This window comes from Arvicanthis niloticus, chromosome 16, assembly GCF_011762505.2.
Source record: "Arvicanthis niloticus isolate mArvNil1 chromosome 16, mArvNil1.pat.X, whole genome shotgun sequence".
NCBI classification, from domain to species: domain Eukaryota; kingdom Metazoa; phylum Chordata; class Mammalia; order Rodentia; family Muridae; genus Arvicanthis; species Arvicanthis niloticus.
Window position 1 is genome coordinate 24,826,892 of NC_047673.1, and position 23,461 is coordinate 24,850,352.

The 23,461-nt window shown below is 38.2% G+C and overlaps 1 protein-coding gene across 2 annotated transcripts in view; it reads left to right on the forward strand.

Annotated features, from left to right (window-relative positions):
- Positions 1-23,461, forward strand: part of Tex15 (testis expressed 15, meiosis and synapsis associated) — a 62,016-nt gene that overhangs the window by 22,566 nt on the left and 15,989 nt on the right. For both annotated transcript variants that reach the window (XM_076914013.1, XM_034520499.2), the window contains exons 4-7: positions 5,773-5,938; positions 13,606-13,843; positions 19,166-19,312; positions 20,916-21,078. In XM_076914013.1, the coding sequence (XP_076770128.1) occupies positions 5,773-5,938; positions 13,606-13,843; positions 19,166-19,312; positions 20,916-21,078 (714 nt within the window). The remainder of the gene's footprint in view (positions 1-5,772; positions 5,939-13,605; positions 13,844-19,165; positions 19,313-20,915; positions 21,079-23,461) is intronic.

Genomic DNA, 23,461 nt, shown 5'->3' on the forward strand with positions numbered 1-23,461 from the left:
GTAATGAAAGTCAGCACTACTATCAGTCATCTGGATTTACTATTTAGCTGTACACTCCTCCAGCAAAAGCATAGCACACATTCTATTTAAGTTCACACACATACACATCTGTGCCTTAAAACATACCTCATACAAAGCCTGCTCTTGGATCAGAATAAAATTTAAAAGTTGAAATAGCAAAAAAGTCACCTGGAAAAATCCCCAAATATTTGAAGATTAAACAAACACTTGTTTAAAAAATAGTTCAAAGACTACATAACTGCCTGGGTCCACCCCCAGCTTGGGTGAGAGGGGAGAAGCAGCTTCTTTCTTCTCCTCATCCAGTTCTTCTTGAGGCAGCCTTATGCTACTGTAGCTGACCTGCCATCTGCAATCCTGTGGCCAGAAACTGCTCTTTCTGGCACTTCCTAGCCCTAAAACCTGCAAGAGGTTAAGTAAATAGCCTTATACTATCCTAAAAACTTCTTCTGGGGGTAAGAGACTGCAGGCTTAGGTGATTAATACCTGTAGCCTAACAGCAGGGGATTAAGCAATGTGACCTTTTTTCTATCTCAGCAGGAACTGCTGGGCTCTAACTTACATCTGCTAGTCTGAGGTTGCAGGAAGAAAAGACACTTAGAAAAGTTGCTATAGAATTTATTAAGTGTAAAAAGTATCCTATGAAAGCTATCTGAGGGGAAAGGTGGAAAGGTCCTAAGTGGGGAAAAGGAGAAAACTTCTATTTGGGAATAGGGAAAACCTCTATTCTATCTCTATTCTATCTTCTATTCTAACTCTCTATTGTAACTCTATTCTATATCTAACTATTCTAACTATCTGACTTACTATTCTAACTCTCATCTCTTTGTCCTCAGAACTTATAGATCTTTCAGAGTACATGGTCACATGTTAACAAGGTTCATCACAAGTTCACACCAAAATTCAAATTATAAATTGAAATAGAAGTTTACAACACAGAATGTTTACATGATTATCCATTAGGAGTAATTATCTAGCTAGACATTCATCACCTGTCTAGCTCCACAGGTTCGCTGAAAGTTTGAAACTATAACTTAAGAAGTTAGTGAAGCTTTGTATAGATAAACCCAGGCAATATTTTCTCTTCTGTCCTGGTACCTATAATAAATTGTTAATTCCCTTTTAGTGACCCTTGGTTAATTGTTTTACAACTTCTTTGAGTGTGCTCTGAGCAGGAGAAAGTCTGGTTACTTTCTCTCTCAGGACAATTAACTGATAACACTTGGGAGACTGGCAGAGTGCTCATTGTAGTTTTGGCTATGTGTGAGGAATCTAATAGCAGTCCCATTATAAAAGAGCTTAATAATCATTGATATAATTTTAGGAACTCTTACAGGACTTAAGAAGATTAAGATTCTATACAGACAAATAGAAGACTTAAGAAGTCATCTATTTGTCTGTATAGAATCACTACAAGACAGTACATCTTTGTGGATCTGCAGAGATCTGCTCCAAAGGGGTGTGCTATTGCTTAGTGATTGTTACATATGTTTGATGGTGATGATGATGATGATAGGAGAATCATATTAATAGCAGGAATCTTTCCTAAAATTACGTTCACCATAGCCTTGCTAATGGGGCACACTCGTCGCAGATTATATAATAATCCGAGGCAAGCATTTCAGGATGATCACCTGCTAATTATTAGCTTGTCCCATTATGGCTTCTGACATATAGCAAGGGGATTTTTAAGGCACCTTGAACAAAGTGAAAATGAAAACGAAGATGTAGGGGGCACACACACACACAAAAAAAGCAGCGCTTAGGAAAATGCACAGCGTTCAATGCATTATTAGAAGAGAAACATACAAGATCAACAGCCTAGGTTGTACCTTAGGAAACCAGAGGATGGGTACAGATCAGCAACCAGAATTAACTTGAAAAGGAGAACTATTAGGTGTTTAAAAACAAAACAAAATCAGGTTCTTTGAAGAGATAATGCTAATAAGCCTCCAGCCAAGGTAACTAAGATGGGTGGAGGGGAGGAGAGAATGCAGATTGTCAATATTAAAAATTAAAAGCATCACTATATCTAATGGACATTATCAGATTACTTAATATATTACTAACTCAGCCAGGCAGTGGTGGCACATGCCTTTAATCCCAATCCCAGCACTTGGGAGGCAGAGGCAGGTGGATTTCTGAGTTCGAGGCCAGCCTGGTCTACAGAGTGAGTTCCAGGACAGCCAGGGCTACACAGAGAAGCCCTGTCTCGAAAAAAGAAAAAGTTACTAACTCTACCCACAGATTTATATCCTGATTGAAATGTATAATTTCTTACATATACACAAAGAGATGGGCAAGGCCAGTGCAATGGCCTTTAACCCAGTGGGTCAAAGTATTTGATGCACAAGCTTGACAACTTTAGTTTGGTTCTCAGATGTGAGACAGAGAGAGAGGGAGAGAGGGAGAGAGGGAGGGGAAGAGAGAGAGAGAGAAAGAGAGAAGGGAGGGAGATGGGGGGGAGACAGAGACAGAGGCAAAACTAGTTGTCTTCTGGCCTCCACATATAGGCCTATACTCAGATAGAAACATCATACACACATAAAGTCAAAGGAGAAAATAGACCATTTGAGAATACATCTCTATTAAGGAAGTCAAATTAACAGCTATTCATCTACACTGACAGCACAAGGACTAAAATAGATTCACTAGTGAATATTCTTATACATATAGGGAATAAATTATACCAGTTCTCAGATAGAATCAAGCCAGGTGCATGCCTTAACATCAGCCATGTTAATGTGGAAAAAGGAAATTTTTTGAGGAAATTCCCCACTCTTAGACAAAGAACTATAAGCAACTAATGACAGCTGGGAGAAGGAATTAGGGATGATTCCTTCTTTCTGCTTGTCAATTAAAACCTGAAACTACACAAAACAAAAATGAACTCAGCTGGCTATATTTCTATACGTGTGTGTGTGTGTGTACACGTGTGTACACTATATAAAAATAATGAAAAGATGCTACTATCATTGAGAGCACAGGGCATGGGAGGGTCTTGGAAGAGGAATGGGAAGGGGGAAAGTGATGTAATTCTACTTCAGTTAATAACACTGAAAAAGGAAGATAGAATTAAGGGGCATGCATCCTAAGTCTGTGAGTCCATCATTACCCTAATACCAAAACAACAAAAACATCACTGACCTGGGCTTAGTTTTTATGTAAGCCATCATTCAAATACATGCAAAACCCTCAGAGAATGTTAAAAAGTTAAACACAACAGTGTGTATGATGAATTTTAGGGCAAATGAGATAGCTCTGTGAAGAAAACCATCTGCCACCAAATCTGATAACTTGACTTCAGTCCCAGAACCCACATAGTAAAAAGAGAGACCTGACAAGTATAATCATCCTTTGACCTCTCACAGATCAACAAACAAATGGTTGACTTTTACCTTATTGTCACTTAGAATGTATCCCCCAGAGATCTAGGGCTAGTTCAACATTAGAAAATGGTTTATACACTCAGTATATAAAAGAAAAACAATTATAGCAGTAGGTACAAACTAGCATTTGGAAAACCAGTTTGGCACTTGAGTATGCCCAGTTTTATGATACAGGTTTAGTATTTCTCAGCTGAGGTTCTGAAATCTGAAGTGACTTGATAACCAACCTGTTTAAAATCCACAACTTTACATTGGATGCTTTAACAGGAAACGTGTTCTCAACCTGTTCTCAACCACTTAGTTAGATTAAGGAATAGTCAACATACATTTGTAAAAAGCCTACAGCTAATGAATTTAAAATGGAAAAAAAAAACCTTGAAGCATAATTTAAACCCTACAATCAAATCACAAATATCTATTTTATCCTTTTTTATCTCAATACAGAAAGTCAAAGAATTGGACAGAAAGAAGTAAAACTATCCTTGTTCATAGATGACATGATTACTGATGTAGAAAATCCAAAAGAACACTTGATGCACATAAGCAGTTTTAGAGACAACTGAAGATAATCAACAAAACATACAGCTGCTGGGTGCTTTTATCCCAGCATGCAGGAGACAGACAGGTAGATCTCTGAATTTGAGGCTACCCTGGTTTACATACTTTCAGGACAGCCAGACTGACAGTGCGACCCTGTCTCAAAACAAAAACAAGCTCAAATAGCTAACACAAGAGAAATCTAGATCGCCTTAGATTTAACAGTAATTCAGTTACAGTGCCAAAGGCATGAGCTAAGAAAGTCTTGACTTAGATGGACGTACTAAAATTGGAACTGTGTGCTCTGAACTACGATGCCACTAGAACAAAGCTCAGCTTTACAGGTAGTCTTGGTGCTGGCCTCGTGATACAATGAATGTGATCCTAGTCTGGTTCTGAGATGGAAAGCTACCTGATTATTTGTTGCCATTTTGCTAATAGATGTGGAAATGTGAAATTTTGAGGGGCTTTTGCATGGAGCATAATGGTGAACTTCTGTCAGCATGTGGAACAGATTCCAGTGGGATTATATCTGTTGAAAAGTATGACAATGTTTTACTGTTTTTGAAATCAATGAGACAGGACAAGCTTACCCTGAGGAGCTGATAACAGAACCAGGACACTCATTAAAAGCCCTGTTACACTCCATAGCATTTGGTTGTGGATAATTGCTTTTCTAGTACCATTCTTAGAGATGTTTTTGTTCTTTTCTTTTTGTACAAAGTTGATCTGAAAAGAGCAATCTGCTATACTGCCCCCTTATCATTCATAATTACTTGCAATTGCCACCAGACATTTGCCAAGGATTCTAATCAAGTCATCAGACAACAACCGATGGGCACATAAAATTGACCACCATTTCCCTTAGGATTACAAAACCGCCACTACTCATAGCAAAACCGTACAAAGCTCAGGAAGTTCACTGGCTTTTTAAAAAACGAAAATATTGTTATCTGAATAATGACCTTTTAGATAAAGCTTGAGATGTGGTACTACGGAATCTGCTGTTGATTTCAGCTTTTGAAAGTCAGACCCTAATTTGCAGTCTCTAGAAACTTAAATACTTCAACTCATTTCTGTTGCATACCACAGTAGTGATTCAAAAGTTGGCTGGGGAGGATTGTATGTGAACAAGTCCATCCTGTTAGCTAATAAGGAAGAATCTAGCGATGATCATGAAGTTCAAATTTTATACAAAAAAATTAGAAGCAAAGCTGCAGACTTTGAGAACCTATTTGTAAACCTATAAAGGATGGTTGAGTCAGGTATGCAAAGAACCCTTGAATGCAACAGTGAGAAAGTAAACTAAAAACTGCATCAGACACCTTAAGAGAAACTTCACCAAAGATGATAGATAGAAAGCAGTTTATATAAAAAGGTGATTTGCATCTTTTGTCGTTGGAATATGAAAGTTAAAAACACTTAGATACCATTACACACCTATTAGAAATGGCCAAAATTTAGACTACTGAGCACATGTGACAAGTGCTGGGAAAGGTGCTGAGCAATAGAACCACATTCACTGCTGATGGGGACACAAAATGCTATAGCTGTTCTGAAACAGTTTGCAGTTGAGCCATATTCTCAACATACACTTTACCTTTACATGGAAAATACCGAGAAGAGTAAACGGAAGCCACCAGATTGGTGTAATTACTCGTTAATCACTATGTGATTTAAGTTAAAAAGTAATAACCTAAGTTCTAGGTCTTTCTTATGCCTGTTGTTAATGAGATTTCCAAGCTGTCAACTATGCTGTTTGTCGTCACTGTACAGCTGGGCAGTGCAATTTTAATCACAAATAACTGTTCCTCTTCTTTACCTTCAGTTTACTTGTCATCTTGTTACACCAATACTAGAGAGTATGGTTTCATTCACGGCAATCTGAAGCAGTGCAGGCTTGATATAAGCTGTGACCTGCAAGTCACATGGCAGTTTGGGGATACAAAACTGGTTCGCAATGAATATCTGGAAAAACAGTTCACTGCTAAGAGGTAAGTTGGTGTGACCGAAGCATGCTTGGGGTTGTTTTTAACCATGGAGTCATGCTAATTAACTTCTGTCAATTGAAATTGCTAAGAAAGTGTAGATTATTTATGAATTACTGAGAAAGGCCTAGGGAGAAGGGTAAAGTACAGGTAAAGTGCCTGCAGTGCAAGCATTCGGATCTGAATCTGACTTCCAGCACCCATGTAAGTTAGGCAGGCACAGCAGAGGAGACCACATTCCTAACACCAGCTTCGAGTGGTGGTAGGGGATACAGGATCCCTAGGGCACATTGACAACCAGCCTTTTCAAATGGATGAACTTGAGGTTCAGTGAGTGGAGCTACCTCTAAAACAGCTATTCTCAACCTGTGGGTCACCACCCCTTTCACAAACGGTCCATTCACAGGACCTAAAACCATCAGAAAATAGAGTATTTATGATTAATAACAGCAGCAAAATTACAGTTATGAAGTAACAGTGAAAATAACTTTATGGTTGGGGTCCCCACAACATGAGGAGCTATACTGAAGGGGCACAGCATTAGGAAAGTTGGGGACCACTGCTCTAAAAGTAAGGTGGAGAGCAATCAAGAAAGCTGCCTGATGTCAACCTCAGACATCTACAGATGTGCACATGAATATATTTGTATGCCCCACATAGAGACACACTACGATTGACTAAAATAATGCAGATTTATTTTCCTCTCATAATCTCTTATAAAAATTTTTAAATGATGTTCATCTTATGCAGTAAGATGGTCAGTTGGATTGGTGGTGTACATATAGAAAACATGGAAGCTGTAGTGTCAAGATATGTCCCACAATACCCCCCCTCCAAAAATCTTCACTGCAATGATGCAGTGAGTCATTGGTCTGGTTAGAGGTCTGTGGCATATGTGACACCACCAATATTGGCTCCTAACCAAGACCAATTACTTGGTTTTCATGTTTTTATCCTGTGTCATGGATATCCTGCAGCTTCAGGTCAGTAGGACCAGCCCTCTCATGCACCCCAAAGGTTCACAAATTATGTAGATTTGAAGGCGGGTCTACTCAAAGCCCTAGATCTGGGCTTGGTTGGTAGCTGAGCTGCTCAGGCTGCTGGCTCTCCTGGATCCTCACCACTAGGGTGAGCTCTCCAGCACTGCTCCAGCTAGGCCACCCAGTGCTGCAGGATCCACTGTAAGCTCATTTATAAAGCATCAGTTTTGTGGTTTGATATGCTTACAAAAGTAAAGTCACAAAGCGTAAATCAACACTTTTGACCCAACTCTTGGTTGGTGTTCGAGGCAGGATTTCACAACCTCAGCCTGGCCTCTAACTTGTTGTTAATAGGAAGGTGACCTTGAACTCCTGCCTCTGCCTCTCAAGTGTTTTTTGAAGCTCATGGACCATTGCATTAGCTAGAGAGGAAAGACAACATTGAAGGCAAGCTGTAAACCTCAGCCATTTCTGGTGGGAGAGAGAAAAACACTGCATTTGAGTTAGGAGTCTAAGAAAGTAGGCACCTTCAGCAACAGGTCAGGAAGCAGCTGTGTGGGATAGAGCTGGGTGCTCTTGAGAGAAAAAGTGAGACTTTCAGAGTGTCTGACTTTGGCCAGTTTGCCCAGAATAGATGTGAGGAGAAGGTGAAGTTATTCTGTGAGTCAGAATTCAGGAAAGTGGCAAATCCAGCACGGAGATCTGAACCTACTTGAAGAGTAGTTTGAACAGAGATTAACTTTACCACTCACTCTTCTTTCATGCGGTGTTTTGAGACAGTTTTTTTTTTTTTTCTTACAGCCAGTTTTGTTTCTTGTTTGGGTCCCCACCCCACTCCCAACCCCCCAAAATTGAGCAGCTACTTAGTGGTGTAAGACATTTTAAAGCATTTCTAATGGTAAACAGTTGTGGGATTTATTTTCTTAGGTACTTGCTCAGTTAAACAAAAACCAGTTTCCCATAGAACTTCACAGAACTTAGAATGGTGTGTGTGTGTATGTGTGTCCCCTCTACTATGGTGGGAATTTTTATCTTTTCTGTATGTCCATAGTGTAAGATTGAGTGGGGCCACAAAGTTGATGCCTAAACTCATTTTTAAAAATTTGTGATGCTGGGACTGGTGAGATAGCTCAGTGGTTAAGAGCATCTATAGGGAAATCTGATGCCCTCTTAAGCAGGTGGATGTATATGCAGCAGCGCACTCATGTATTAAATAAATAAAATTTGAAAAAAAATCCATGATGCTGGGCAACAATCTAAAGCTTGAAGCCATAGGTAGAAAGGAGAACTGAGAAGAGTGCTTAGCAGCAGAGAGTTACGGAGTGGGAGATGAAAGGAAATTAGTAACTGACTGCCTGTCCCTTTCCTTTCAACCTCTCCTCTTAGAGAATAATTTATAATCTGTATTCTTAAGTCAAACAGGTGGCTCCAACAAGATGACAGTCCACATTCTTACCTCCGGTGTGCTATGCTTTATAGGTATTAAATTAGTAAAAACATGTGAATAGCCTTAAGAACTTATGAGTTTCAACACTTATTAGGCATTGTACCAAATAATAACATTTCATACATAGATGTGTAAATAAAGTTTTATTCACACGAAGGGTTTAATTGACTTCTACCCTTTAAAGCTTAAGTTATAATAAACAATATGTATTGGTAGATATAAACAGCATATTATACTGAAGATAGAGGTGCTCAAGTCAGGATTTGACCTAGGAACCTTAGAAATATTTTGTTTGAAAATGTTTAGAAACTTAGGGTGGAATTGTGGATAAGAGAGAAGCTAAATTTAATTCTTAAGTTTGCTCAAATGTGTATCAGCTGACCTCTATTCTTAAGTATTTGTAAATATGTTAAGTCTATATGAAAGTGTATCATTTTAAACATTGTCTGTACTCACCTTGATACTGGGATTAAATCTTTTGTAAATGTCTAGTTTTACATTTTCCACCCCAGCTGTGTAGTCCGACTCATCCCAGGGTTAATCTCATGATGGATTCCAAGAGTAGAATTGTAACAGTTTGGACAAGTGCCAGTGAAAAAGATTGGCATAGGATTCTCTGAGGAAGAAGAGCCAATATGATATGAACAAGGAAATGCCTGTTTCCTGGTACAAAGCACTCCTGGCATAATGAGGCTCCTGTTTGGATGACCCAGTGCTAAGGACATCAGGGTAGAGATGGGGTAAAAATGGATCCTTATGATGATCTGGAGTTATCTAATAAATTGCCCCTGGTATGAAAGACTGCCTGATAGCTGAGATCAGGCAAAATTACTCTTAAGACAGTAGATTGTCTTTACTTGAAGTCTCCACATCTCAACTGAAACTGAATTTAGTACTGGAAAGGAGTAAGTTACTGCAAAATAGACTGGTTGAGGGGGACAAGAATAATAGGCACCCTGCTCCTGTGCTTTCAGATGGGAGGTTGGTGATGACTTGCGACAGAGTACATGGAGTTTATGAAACACAAAATATCAGTGTATTTAATGTCATGACTGTTTTCCTGTTTAAATCAAAGAAAGATCACTTTTAAAAATAATAGAAAATTAAGATTCAGTAAAAGAGATGTTTTCTGATTGTGACATCATCTCCATGGTGTTTGGCTTATAAAGTTACATAGAACATCATCTTCTCCAAAGATTGTATGAGTAAAAGAACTTTTAAAAGAGCAGTATTTAACAAAGCACAGGTCTGTAACCTATGATACTCCCTAAATAACTTCTTTTCCATATTTTCTTCCTGATAAATGAACTCAAGATTTATACAGTTAAGAATTTTGCTAGGCACACACCTTTGATCCCCGCAGAGGCAGCCAGGGCTGTTGCACAGAGAAACCTGTCTGGGGGCGGGGAGGGGGAAGAAAGGACCCGTTACATGGAGTTGGAGAAATGGCTCATTTGGTAGTGTACTTTACTCATAAAAAGACCCAAGCTACCCTCAGCAAGCTATATTAAAATCAGAGCACGGCAGTACATCTGTAGAGTGAGAGCAAGAGTGTGTGTATATGTGTGCGCACGCATGCAACACGAGACATTTTTAATACAAGGAGAGAAGAGTAATGCAGCTCCAAATTAACATCCAGGTAAAGGTCATTATATATTCAAATTTATGTGATTTTAAAAAAAGTTTCAGAGACTTGTTACCAGGAAACAGAAATTCTTAGTCTCAACTATTGTCTGAAGTTCTCTTGCTATGGTTACCAGCCTTAGGCAAGAAATCTGACCTAGTTAGGAGGCTATAATGAGGCCTGTATGACACTGGCCCTTGCTGTATCATTCTTTTTAATTGGCTCTCTGATTTTTTTTTTTTTTTTTTTTTTTTTAACCACAGTTGTATTTTGGTTGTAGGTAATTGAACTCTTACTAATGTGCTTCTTTGAGTGGATGTGTAGACTATAGATTTGTATCCACACCTGTCTAAAAGGAAGACATCCCACACTGCATAGGTGTGGGGTGAGGTGTAGAAAATCGACGGAAGTTTAGGTGGTTCTCTGTGTGGGCTGATTAGAGAACAGCAGCGTATTGCAGAATCATTGGAAAGAATTTGTGTTGAGAGTTGCTTACGAGAAAAGACGGCTGGCTGAACAGACTAGTAATTTGTAATTCTAGCTTATCCTGCATAACACACACCTCCTCCTAGTACATAACCTGCCTCACTCCCCTGTCTTTACTGTTTCACTGATGTGCTAATTAAGACAGGTCAGCCATGGCACACCGTATGCGGCTGGCTTGAAAATCCTCGGTTGATGAGACATGTTATCGCCTGGTAGCTGATGTGTCAGGCATATAGGCTTCATTGTTGCTGGTATGCTCTGATGATCGTAAGAGGCATCTGACGTGGGAAAGATGGCATGGGGAAAAGGGATTTCCTAATATTTTTGAAAAGTCAAACTCAGAATTTGTCCATAGTAAGGCTTGTATGGAGTTGGACAAATGGCTCAATCCTTACTGCTCTTAGAAGACACAGATTTGATTCTTAGCACCACATAGTGGATCACAACCATCCATAATATCAGTTACAGGGAACCCAACACCCTCTTCTGGCTTCCATGGACACCAGTTACACAGGTTGTACATGTATACATTCAGGCAAAACACCTATATACATACAATAAAAACATCTTAAAGAAGCTCATATACTGTCCCAAAGACATCCCCAATACCTATGAGTTACCCTGCATAGCCAAAAAAAAAAAAAAGTGTTTGCTAGTATAACTGAGTTTATAGACCTTAAGATGTGAGGGTATCCCATCATCTAAATGGATATGGCTTAAATTACTAGTTCTTTTCAGATGGAATACAATAATATAGATCAGAGAGAGGAGATGGCAATAAGGGAGTTGGGAAAAGACAGGTTCTGAAAGGAACTTAGCCTGCTTTTGCTGACACTGAAGATGAAGAAAATGGATTATAAGCCAAGGAATTGTAGGAAGAGGCTGGAAAAGGCTTTGGATCAGTAACTAGCAAGGAAACAGGGTATCATTCCTACCAATACTGCTGAATTCTACCAATAAGCAAGGGGATCTTCCTGTAGAATCTTAGAAATAAACAGGCCAGACAATTTGATTTTATCCTGATGAAACCTGTATTGGACAAAATAGCTACATAAACTGCTGTGTGAGTTTGTTACAGAAGTAACAGAAAACAAAAATACTGCTTTATCTCATGGGAGGTAGCAAATTTGTTTTCTTAATTGAACTTTTGAGTCCTGGTTCTCTGACTATATTCATGTACAGCTGAGTTTATGATTTTGTTTGCACAGCCGCTATGATCCAAGCCTACCTAACACAAAATTCTAAAATTAAATTATTTATAATTCTAACCTGCATATTGCTTCTCACAGTGTACTGTTCCATCCTGCCTGGAATTTGATAATTCTTTTGCCCATGTATCCACATGTTATACATTAACCACCCATAGTCAGTTTGTAGTTGTCTCAGATACCAGAGCAAGTGCAATATCATAGTGTTCTTCCCCAGTGGGCAGCAGTGGTGGTGCTGCTAATTCAGATAATTCAGAGAAAAGCCATAATGCTCTTCCAAGAGGTAAACTTAGAAAAAAAAAGTTTTGTTTCCAGGATCCATGTATGATACACATTGTATATCCATGAATTTGTAAACAAGGAAACAATGGTTTCGCTGTCACACCTCAGACTACAAATATAGTAACCAGTCTGATTAAGGGTTTTTTGTTGTTGTTGTTGTTGTTATTGTTGTTGTTGTTTAAGTATAGAATAGAGTTTATTCAGGGCATGGGGAGGGGAGTTAAGAGGGTAGTAGAGACAGAGACAGGGAGGGGAGAGAAGTAGAGGAGAAGGGTAGAGGCTGGGCATGAGTACGTGGAGAGAAGTGGGAGAGGGGAAGAGAGAAGCAAGAGGCAAGAGAGCAGGAGACCAAGAAAGCAAGACACCTGATTAAGTTCTTAAGATAGGGCATTAAGTTATGCTGCCAGGGCATGAAGGTTCCTCAGTGGTTAAAGCTATTGCAGTACAAATGTGAAGATTGTGAAGTTCCCCAAAAATGTCAGGTGCGTGTGGTAGCCTGCCTATAATTCCATCCTGGGAATCCCCAAAGAAAGCTGGCTAGCCATGTCCTTGAGTCCTGGGTTTCATTGAGAGACACTGCCAAATGAGTAAGATGGGCAAGTGATGGAGGATTACCCCTGATTATCAGCTTTGGGCCTCTGTATGCATGTGCACATATGTGCATGCATACCTATACACATGCACACATGTGTACATGCACATACACACAGCAACAGTAGGGGAAAATCAGAGAGTTTGAAGCTAATTGTACTTTCAGACAGCAGAGATTTCTTGGCACATTTCCCAAGGCTTACAGCAGAGATACTGTATTACACTTGGAGCTGGCTGGACCTGAAGGATTTGAGAATTACTGATTTCTCTGTCAAGCTTTCCAAAGAACCTCATTTCATCCTGAAAGAGCTATGTTGTTTTTCATTTAAACACTTAAAAGCCATTGTAAAATTCTGAGCTGATCTAATTTAAGTTGTATTTTTTCTCAGGAATAGGGAGGCCTAGGAAGGGGAGAATGGCCAATCTACAGAATATTCAGAAGGGGGTGTGTGTGTGTTATGTGCGCGCACACACACACACACACATATATAGTATATTTACATAAAGAACACCATTTTATGTAGTGGTTATGGTATATGACATCCCTCCAAATTTTGAAAAATAATACCCTTAAGTCACTTGACACAGTTCATCATAGAAATAATTAAAGAATAAATTTATAATATTAACTCAATTAGTGAGGTATAATAAGAAATACAACGAAGTGAGTGTGCTTTTGGAGGACATAAGCCATGGGGCCCAGTAAAATGAGATTCTACCCTGTCATTGCCACTCTAGCTAAAGCATAAGGTAACTCAGTGTTTATAACAATAAAAATTGTTAGATATTTGAGAACAAAACTCATGTAATAAATCTTAAGATTGTGAACTGGCTGCATTGGAAATGTTCAGTAAATGTTAATTGTTTACCAACAGCTCCTTCAGGATACCCATAAATCTTGAACGAGTAACCTTGAACTTGGTCTTCAGGTGGTTTTTAGTCCTGACTCACCGCCATCCTAGTGGAAGCTAGTACCTCTGATTATTGCCAGTAGTTTGTAATTTCTTTGATAAGATGAAAGTTTAACTGTATGTATGTCATTTGTTTTTACATAGGTCAGAGATGCGTGAGAGTGGAAGACACAGCAGAGAGTTGGAAGAACATTTCTGCTTTCTGGCACTTCCTCAGAGCAATGTGGTGGACATTTACCAGAATGGGCTAAGTGTCGGAGCATCCACACTGAGGATACTTGGGAATCCTCTTCTTGGAGTGTATCTCTTTAGACATGTTGATGTTGCCCTGCATTATGCTCACAGTAGAAGCACGGCTGTAGAAAGTATTATGATATTTAAGGTAGGTGGTAGGACATCCAAGCATGCATTTATTTATTTATTTATTTATTTATTTATTCATTCATTCATTCATTCATTTACTTATTTAGATTTCTTTTATGTGGATGGCTGTTTTGCCTGTGTTTAATGTAAGTGCACCAAATGTGTGCCTGCCTATAGAGGGCAGGAGAGGGCGTTGGCTCCTCTTGAACTAGAGTGACCATTGGTTGGTAGCCCACCATGTGGGTGCTGGGAAGTAAACCTGGGTTCTCTTCAAGAGCAGCAAGTGCTTTCTTTTAACCACGAAGCCATTTCTCCAGCTTCTACAATGCATTTTTTTAAAAAGCCTTACGGAAATGTTTATGTAGTCATTTGATTTAAAATATTAAATGGATCAAGCATTCCTGTAATCCAAGCAGGTTGGAAGGTTTGAGGCAGGAGTATTTTGAGATCAGGACCCCCTTGGGCTGCACAGGGTGTTTAAGGATTACCCGAACATACCAAAACCCTGTTTTAGAAACTTGGCACACACACATTGTTGGTAATTATCAACATGTTGCCAGATATAGATTAATAAGTAAAGACATGTATTAGGAAGATGGCCCAGTGGGAAGTTCTCTTACTACACAAGCATGAGAACACAAGATATTGATCCCCAGCAGCCAAGTGTGAAGCTGGATATGGATGAAACCCCAGGGATATTTGAGAGGCAGAGGCAGGCAGATATCTGAGTTCAAGGCCAGCCTTTTCTACAGAGTGAGTTGTAGGACAGCCAGGGCTACACAGACAAACCCTGTTTCCTAAAAAAGAAAATAGGAAATGGAGACAAAAAAAAAAAAAAGGAAAAGAAAACAGAAAATTTTAGAAAGACTTGCACTCAACTGTTAGTAATAAAATTCGGGTTGGTGTGTGCTTCGGTAATAAGTGTATTTTCCCACCATGCATACATTAGTCCGCATGTGTGTGAAAACACTGTAAGTGCCTAAGTGTTATACAAACTCGATTATTTTAGTAAAATACAATAAAATATACTCTGAGCAGATTTCAGATACAATCCAGTAGCTGCAGAAATCTATTCCCTTCAGAACTCATTGCTTCTTCAAACCAAAATACTGCATATATTAAACCATAAATGCCAAACCTTCTCCCTCCAGAACTTGAAAGCTAGCATTCTGCTTCTGCTTACAATAGAGTTTGACTGTTATATGTACCTCGTATGAATGAAGTCACTGTTACTGTCACATCACTTAGGCTGTGGTCATCTTGGAAGTTATATGCACTATATTTGCATTCTCAGTCACCTTGTCTATTTAAACTAGTGGCTCTATGACAATAGGTATATAAATACTCCTTAAAGATCCTTCTTTGGGTGCTGGGCAATGCCTCTGTCATTCACATGTTTGCTATGCAAATGTTAGGTACTAAGTCTGGATCTCTAGCATTCATGTAAAAGAGAGATGTAGATCACATATAATCCAGGCTTTGGGGAGATGAAATAGAACTGAAGGACCCCTTGGGCTTGCTGGTCAGCCAGTCTAGCCAACTCAGTGAGCTCCATGTTTAGTGAGAAACCCTGTTTCAAAAAAATAATGAGAGGAATTGACAAAGACACTGGTATTTACACCCCTGTCCTATACACGCACATGCATGTACACATGCATGCTCACACAGGCACATGTACTTACACACGTGCACATACACATGCCACAGACAAAAAAAAGTTAAATTTCTTCTTTATTATACCCATGTATTTACCTATAGTAGTCAGGACAACTTGTCGGGTTCGATTTTCTACTTCCACCCTGGGACTCCTATGAAGGCCATTAGACTTGGCAGCAAGTACCTTTATTGATGGGCCATCTCACTGGTCCTTAGATTTTTGTAATATACACAGAAATAGTATTTATGGATTGTATGGTAATTCTAATTTAATTTTGATGAATTACCTTGTAATGTTTTCTAACAGCATCGGAATGATATTTAACTAACAGTCAATTACAGGACCAAGCATAAAAATTTGAATAGTCTTTTAGAGAGAATAAACAACTTCTAATTTAGACTAGTTCTGAACAAGTATACAAGACTTGAAAATGAACTAACTAGAGAGAAGATAGAAGATTAAGGTACAGTAGAACAGACGAGGTAGATAAAGCACTAAGACCCCAGACCTTGTGCACAATTTCCTACCAACAGTGCTTAATGGTTCCAGTTCTTTACATCCTCTCCAACAGTTCTATTAGTTGAGGCCTTGAAGACTGACTTGGTGAACGTGTCCTCTTAAGTTGCTGAGAAAGCGAAGTGATGTTGTGGCCCTGTAAGACAGCTCTGTACCATTACATGTAGCTCGCCAGCTGCCTGTCTCTACAGGCTCATATGAGACTAGCTCTGGTCCTCATGATAAGAATGGCTACCAAAATACTTCTCAGAATGTCTTTACCTTGAAAGGGTGGCTGTTCACACCTTGACTCCTGTTAGGCAAGAATTGGTTTATTCCTAGATTCAAATTTTACATCAGAGACATGTGCACTGTTACATGTTCTGCTGTGTAGTGGCCAGTTGTCCTGAGAAGGGTATCATTACTAGTTATTTCTCTCCACATATACCTGCTGCTTTTCTCACATCCTTAGAAAACCTTTGTCAGACTCCTAGATGTTCTCTTCCAGTCTAGTAAATAATCTTGCTGTGGTTTGTTCCTGAGTTCAAACTTTGTTACATAATGTATGTTGATGATTTACATTTAATGAATTGCCTGCTAGTAACCCTGGCCATTTCCTTGAGGGTTTTCCTTTGTGTTTGCTCAATTAGTGAACAGTATCTTGACTGTCAGGGCCCGAGCTGCCACTCCAGTCTGCGGGTCAGGGTTCAGCAAGAGAGAGAGTGAGGACGGACTTGAAGAATGGAGACTAGACAGAGTGTGATTCAATCCCGTTTATTCTTCAGTCTCTCTTCTTCTCTCCAAGTCCCAAGTCCTAAGTTCCTAGTTCCTAGTCCCTAGTTCCTAGTCCCTAGTGCCTCCAAGTTCCAAGTTACTTCTTCCAAGTTCTCTTCCAAGTGCCTGCTACCTAATGCCTAATTCCTACTCCAAGTTTTACTCTCTGAAGTGTCTCCCTAAAGAGTATATCTCTCTGCCTTCTGCCTCTGCCTTTTATGTGTCTCACTTCTAAGCCATGCCTTTTGGTCACACCTTTAATCATGCCCTTAGGTCTTGTCTCTAAATCTGATCTCTACACTTCTAAGTCACACTCTTAAATTACACACCTTTAATCTCACACACCCAAGGTATCTAAACCAAGATTATCAGAGTGTGCTCAGCTGTTGTAGGCTATTGTAATCCAAGTCTCATGTCAGGGTATATGGCTCAAGATGGCTGCAAAGCTGATAGCCGCTTTCTGCTAAAAGTTGGCCCCCAACACTTGACCAAAGCATTACTTAAGAATTAGTCTAATCTAACACTTGTGGTTTTGTTGTTTGTTTGTTCGTTTGTTTGTTTTCTGAGACAGGGTTTCTCCATATTGCCCTGGCTATCCTGGAACTCAGGCTGGCCTCAAACTTAGAAATCCACCTGCCTCTGCCTCCCAAGTACTGGGATTAAAGGCATGCGCCACCACTGCCCGGCTGTGTTTTTATTTTTAATAAGCTTTATCTGAGAATAATTTTCAATTTAGAGAAAGGTTGCAAAACATAAAATGGAGAGTATTTCTGTGTGTAGTTCAACCAGACTTGGCTCTTCTTTTTTTACTATTTTTTATTTTATGTACATTGGTATTTTGATTACATGTGTCTCTGGTGGTGTTGGGTCCCCTGGAACAAGAGTTACAGATAGTTGTGAACTGCCATGTGCCATCTCTCCAGCCACCACCCCCCCCCCCCTTTATTAATTTTCATTTTATCTGTCTTGCCTGTCCTTACCTCCAAACATTTTCTAAAACTATAGCCATTTGGTCAGAAGTGAGAACTAAGAGTGGTATAGGGCTGTTGAGTAACACAGATTTTAGTCATTTTTGCTAGGTTTCTTAAGGTTCCTTCAATTCCAGGGAATTATCTAGGATACCAGTGTTTCAGAGGTATTACTTTGAAATATCAGAGGTACTACATTTGGATAAATGGATGAGCTAATTGAAAACACTGGAAAAAAATACATTCTACTTCATAGATTGGTCTTAGCCTATAATGTATGTGTGCATTTATGTAAACAGCTGTAAGTGTGAGTATGGAATAACATTAGAAAGGAGACTGGGGAGGGTAACATAAGTGATGAGGAAGGACAGGATGCAGGGATGGACATGAGAGTCAGGAAAGAGGACACCAAGCTAATTATTCTCCTAGTTTCAACTCTGTTGCTGGTTATTTGATTTTTGGGGTGTGTATGTGTGTGTGTAAAGCCTGAGCGTTAAGAATGTCTTCTCTAAGTTCCCTAAAATGCAGAGTTTGCAACTGGACTGTGATATTTTTACTTGGGTCTTTAAAATAAAATAGTCTTTTATTTTAAAAAATGAATATGATTACAGAATTTATATGTTTTCTTTTGCGATATTTTTTGTACTTAAGCCCACCTTTCTTCACTCATTCTCGATTTAGACCATTTAGAATCATATATTTAACTTTGGTTTTGGTGTGGCAAAGTTTTTTAAACTATTACATAGTGAAACCTGCATGATTTAGGGTTATCAGTTCATGGCCACTGTTCTTCAAAAAGAGTTTTCTCTGTGATGTTAGCAACTTGTTTTCTTGTATTTCTTCTGTTATCTTTTCATTCTGCTTTCACTACTTCAGTGTTTGGCTGTGTAGTGTTTAGTTTCGTTTATACACTTTACTAGGACTTTTGTTTTTCAAAAACAAAAGTCTCTTTGTGGATAATCTCCCTCACTTTGTTCAAATGGTACTTTTAATTACACATATGTTGGTCCTGCATCCCAGCACTTGTGTGGTAGAGATAGGAAAGCTACCACAAGCTTGAGGGCAGCCTTGCCTACATAGTCTATTTTGAGCTAACCAGAGCTTTACATCATTAAAAACTGAATGAGAAAAAAAAAAAAAAAAAGAAAACTATTTTACCATCTAGATTATGTCACTCTTTCTTTTCCCACCCTTCTGTGTTAATTTCTAACTTAAATATTTGTAGTCTTTTATATATACTTGCCCAGTAAACTCACTTCTAGAAATAAAAAACTTCATTTCTGAAGCTTTTTTATTACAGGTAATTCTAATCTTAGAGTTTAATTGGGAAATAAGTGGTGTGATTACCATAGTAAAACATCCCATTCATTCAGCATGGATTTATTAATTCATCACTATTAAAAGCATGAGGCTTTAAAGTATTTGGGTGTTGTCTTTTGCTTTTTAGGTTCTCTTTGGGAGAGTAAAGAAAATTCAACCTTCTGTAGATAAAAACAAAGTTTCTCTGGATCCTTCTCCTAACTTTGATTGCCACATGTCAAGAAATATGCCTTCTCTGAAAGAAACCATTGAGCTACAAGCCTACAACTCAATGGTACGTTAATTCTGGGTTCAGTTGGTGACTTGAAAGACATGCATAGTACAGAACTATTTAGATGACGTAGACTTACCCCTAAATTGGCTGTCATCTTCTTATTAGAACAAGGCTTCACAGTAGCATCACAACCAATCACTTATATTTCAAATTGCTGAAAGTAAATTTCAGATGTTTCATCATTAAAAATGTGGTGTGAGATTAACTCAGTTCTGTTCTGATATAATCCAAAATGTTATGTATATCAAAACATCATACTAAGGGCTGGGGAGGAGCTTTGTGCATAAAGTGCTTGTCTTGCAAGCATTAAAGACCTGAGTTCCATCCCCAGAACCATACAAAAAAAAAAAAAAAAAAAAAAAAAAGCAGATGTATCTGCCTGTAATCTTTGAATTAGAGAGTCAGAGGAGGAAAGTTTGTAGGGCACCTTGGCCAACCAGCTTGGTAAATTCTAATCCTTTGAGATACCCTGTATCCAAACAAAATTAAAATAAAAATGGCTGTACTGAGGAATGAGAGCTAAGGTTGACCTCTGGCCTTAACATGTACATGTTACCAAACATACATGCACACACATATAACAAAAAATTCACACTTAGCTCTATAAATATGTTCAGTCGTGATGTATCAATTAAAATATGTTAAAATAAGATGATTTTTGATCCATTATGTTGACTTCTTACACTTGGGAGAGGAACAAAGGAAAGCTTTATGAATTGAATAAACGAGCAGTTTTTTGGGTTTTTTTGGGGTTTTTTTTGTTTGTTTGTTTTTTGGTTTTTGGTTTTTTGGTTTTTTTGTTTTGTTTTGTTTTGTTTTTTTTTGCTTAACACTTTACAGATAAGTGAAATAAGCCTTCAATTGGAAGTACATAACATGTAAAGAGTATTATTGTTTTTCTTATTGTGTCTGACTTGAAATAGGTTCAGAATACATACATTTTATAAAAAAGTACTGCTTATTTTAAAACATTATTGTGCTTCTGCCAGTATTGGTAGCTTTCAAGTAAAAATATGTGGTGGGAGGAAGAACTTGTATATATCTTTAATTAGAAGAGACTAAGAAGACAGAGGGATTGCCACAGTTCTTGTCTTCTCATTAGGAGGCGGTTAAAGAAAAGTTTATGTATCAAAGCAAGGGGTGCACCCTGACGAGACAGGACTGCCCTGAGCAGGGCAGCAGCGCTCTTGGGCTGCATTGGGGGTGGGGGTTAGTTTTGAAATATTTATGAGGTAAGTGCTATATTCATGGGATAAACATTTTTTCTCTCAAATCATACTAGAACCTTTCATCAAAATCACAGCGTAAATGGTTCATAATGAAACCACAGTCACTCAAGATACAGACCCTCTGGTAGTGCTCATGTGTGGGAAAATACTCTGGTGCCTTAGGTTTTGATATAGAAGAACAACTTGTATACAGCCTTGAGGACATTTAACCACAAAGCAACATTCTACCTATCAAGAGGTAGAACTACCAAGATAGAAGTAATGGGTTTTTTAGCTACAGTTCCTCTAGCTCCTGTTTGAGACTGTTCGGGGTTCATGATGAATCTTAAGGGTTGAGATATTCGCAGTAGTTTGATTTTTCTTATGTCTTTCAGGTGTACTTCTATGAATATGATTTATTTTCAAGACCAGTAGATAAACCTAGGCAATGTCTTCCATATGCAGTAGTAACAGTAAAATGTATTGGTCAAAAGGCAGATAATGGACAACTTATGACATCACTGAGATTCCCCTCAACAGGATTTCCTAAGAGGCTCGGTAAGATACTGTATTCAACTGTGCTGGTCCTAAATTCCTAGTATTCTAATACATTGTAAATCTCTAACAAAAATAGTTGTTTACCTGTCTTCTATTTTATATGTCTAAGATCATATGCATATAATCTTTCCACTTTGGCTTAGTATATGTACCTTTTCTGTGTTTATAAGCTAGAACAATAATGTGTTCATTTTTATGGATGGATGGAGAGTACTTCCTTGTGTTGGGGACGTTTGGGTCTCATTGCCACTTCTTATTCCACATTGGTATTTATAGAAAGGTTTCAGTGCTAGTGTGCTGGAGTTTTACTGTGGAGTCTGTATTAACACTAAGAATGTATAGCTTTAACTGGAGATGACGTCCTGTGATTTTCTAAAGTGGTTGACTCAAGTGCATTAGGTTATGTAATCATTCTACATACTTTTTAAAAGTCTTTTTTACTAGTCTAATGATTAGTATATGTGGGTTCATTGTTTATTTATTTTTTCCTAGTTTTTAATAGTACTAGAATCTTGCCATCTTTAGGAATCCTGTTTTGTGTTGCTGTTGCAGATTACTTCTGATGTTGTCTTTTTCAAATACTAACAAGATTAGGGTCTCTTGGTAGATTTATTGGATGCTTGAATTCTCATTTTGTATGTGAGTGAGGTTTTGTTGTTTTTGTTTTTGTTTTTGTTTTTTCTGTATGTCTGAGCGTGCCAGTGCCAGTGCCAGTGCCAGTGCCAGTGCATGATAGCTGCAGAGTTCAGAGCAGGATGTCCAGGCTCTTTTTTTTCTTCCTAATTGCCTTGACAGAATCTCTCACTGAACCAAAAGTTCATTTTACCAGCAAGATTGATAATCCCTCTTGGGATCTCCTGTCTCCGCATGCTAATGCTGGGGTTATAGAAGTAAACAACCATTTTTGGATGTTAGATGTTCAAACCAGGTACACATTCTTGAAGAGCCCCAGCATCAAATAGCCATTTCTGTGGCATTTCTGGTCCAATCTTTTACCCACATATTTCAGTTGAACTGGGTTTTTTAATTGAGTTGTGAGAGCTGCATCATATGTCAGCTCTTGGATCATACATAAGCATTAAAACTATTGTCTCTGACTTGATAGGTTTTGTCTTGTACTTTTTATCAGTGTTTGATGGACAAGAATGTGTCATATGTGTATCCTCAGTCTCTCTTGAGCCACGACTAGTCAGGAGCTCTGTCATTTATAGGTGGCCTGGAACACACAATGATCTCTCTATCCTCCCATATTGCTGAAATTAGAGGTATGAGCCATCACACCTAATGTGACATTTCAAGAGATACATTATTATATATGAAGATAACTGAGGTTAAATCTGTCTTATTTATGAGTGTTTTTCTAAGTAAATGAAGTTTTTAAAATTGACTCTTACTATGGAGTAGTTTTATTCCGTGTGTGCGTGAGTGTTATACACTGAGTAGTCAATGGATGTTTGATTGTTTTCAACTTTGGACAGAATGTGTAATACTATGATTGTGTACAAGTTTTCAAATAAACATGTTTTTCATTTGTCTTTGACATACTGTACCTAGGCATTGAATTGATTGGCCATATTAAACATCTGTAAATTGAGGAAGGAGCTCTCCACACTTTTTTAAAATGGTTGTGTCATTTGCATTAATACTAGTTTGAGGCCAGCAGTGTCTGAGTGTTAAAATTTCTCTACATCCTTGTTAAAACTTATTTTCTGACTTTTTGATTTTAACTGTCTTAGAAGGTATATAGTGTTCAAAATTTACTTTATAGTTTTATGAAGGTTATTAAGTAACTTGTTCCTTTGGATACTAGCATAAATACAATTCTTACTTTTTATTCTGTGTTGGTCACTACAAATAGAACTATGGTCAGTTTTAAATAATCTCATTTTCTCCAGCTTGCCTGAGTTGATTGTTAACTAAGTTTTCTTAGCATTTTAGTATATTCCTTGGATTTTCTATATATAAGGTCATCCATCGGCCAATAAAAGATAGTTTTTCTTTTCTGGATGTCTTTTTGGATTTTGCTTGGTTGGTTGGTTGGTGTTTGTTTTGTTTTAGGGGTTTTTGCTTAGTTGGTTGAGTTTTGTTTCTGCTTGTCTAGTATCAACAAGTTGAATGTTTGAGAAGTGTGAGAACATTAAGCCATCAAGTCTTGAGTTTTTAAGTAGTGTCTTATTTCATACTTTCATTTACCTGTGGATCAGTATTCACAGCTTCTTAAACTATGAGTCATGAACCCATGTGGGGTCATGTAATCAAATGTGAGAATATCTCAGTTTCAGAAAGAGAAAATTTTACAATTTTCCTCCTGTCATTCTCAGCACATATCAAATTAGTCTCTTTAGATTCTGTTATGCTAGAAAGTGTCAATTTTAAGATTGTT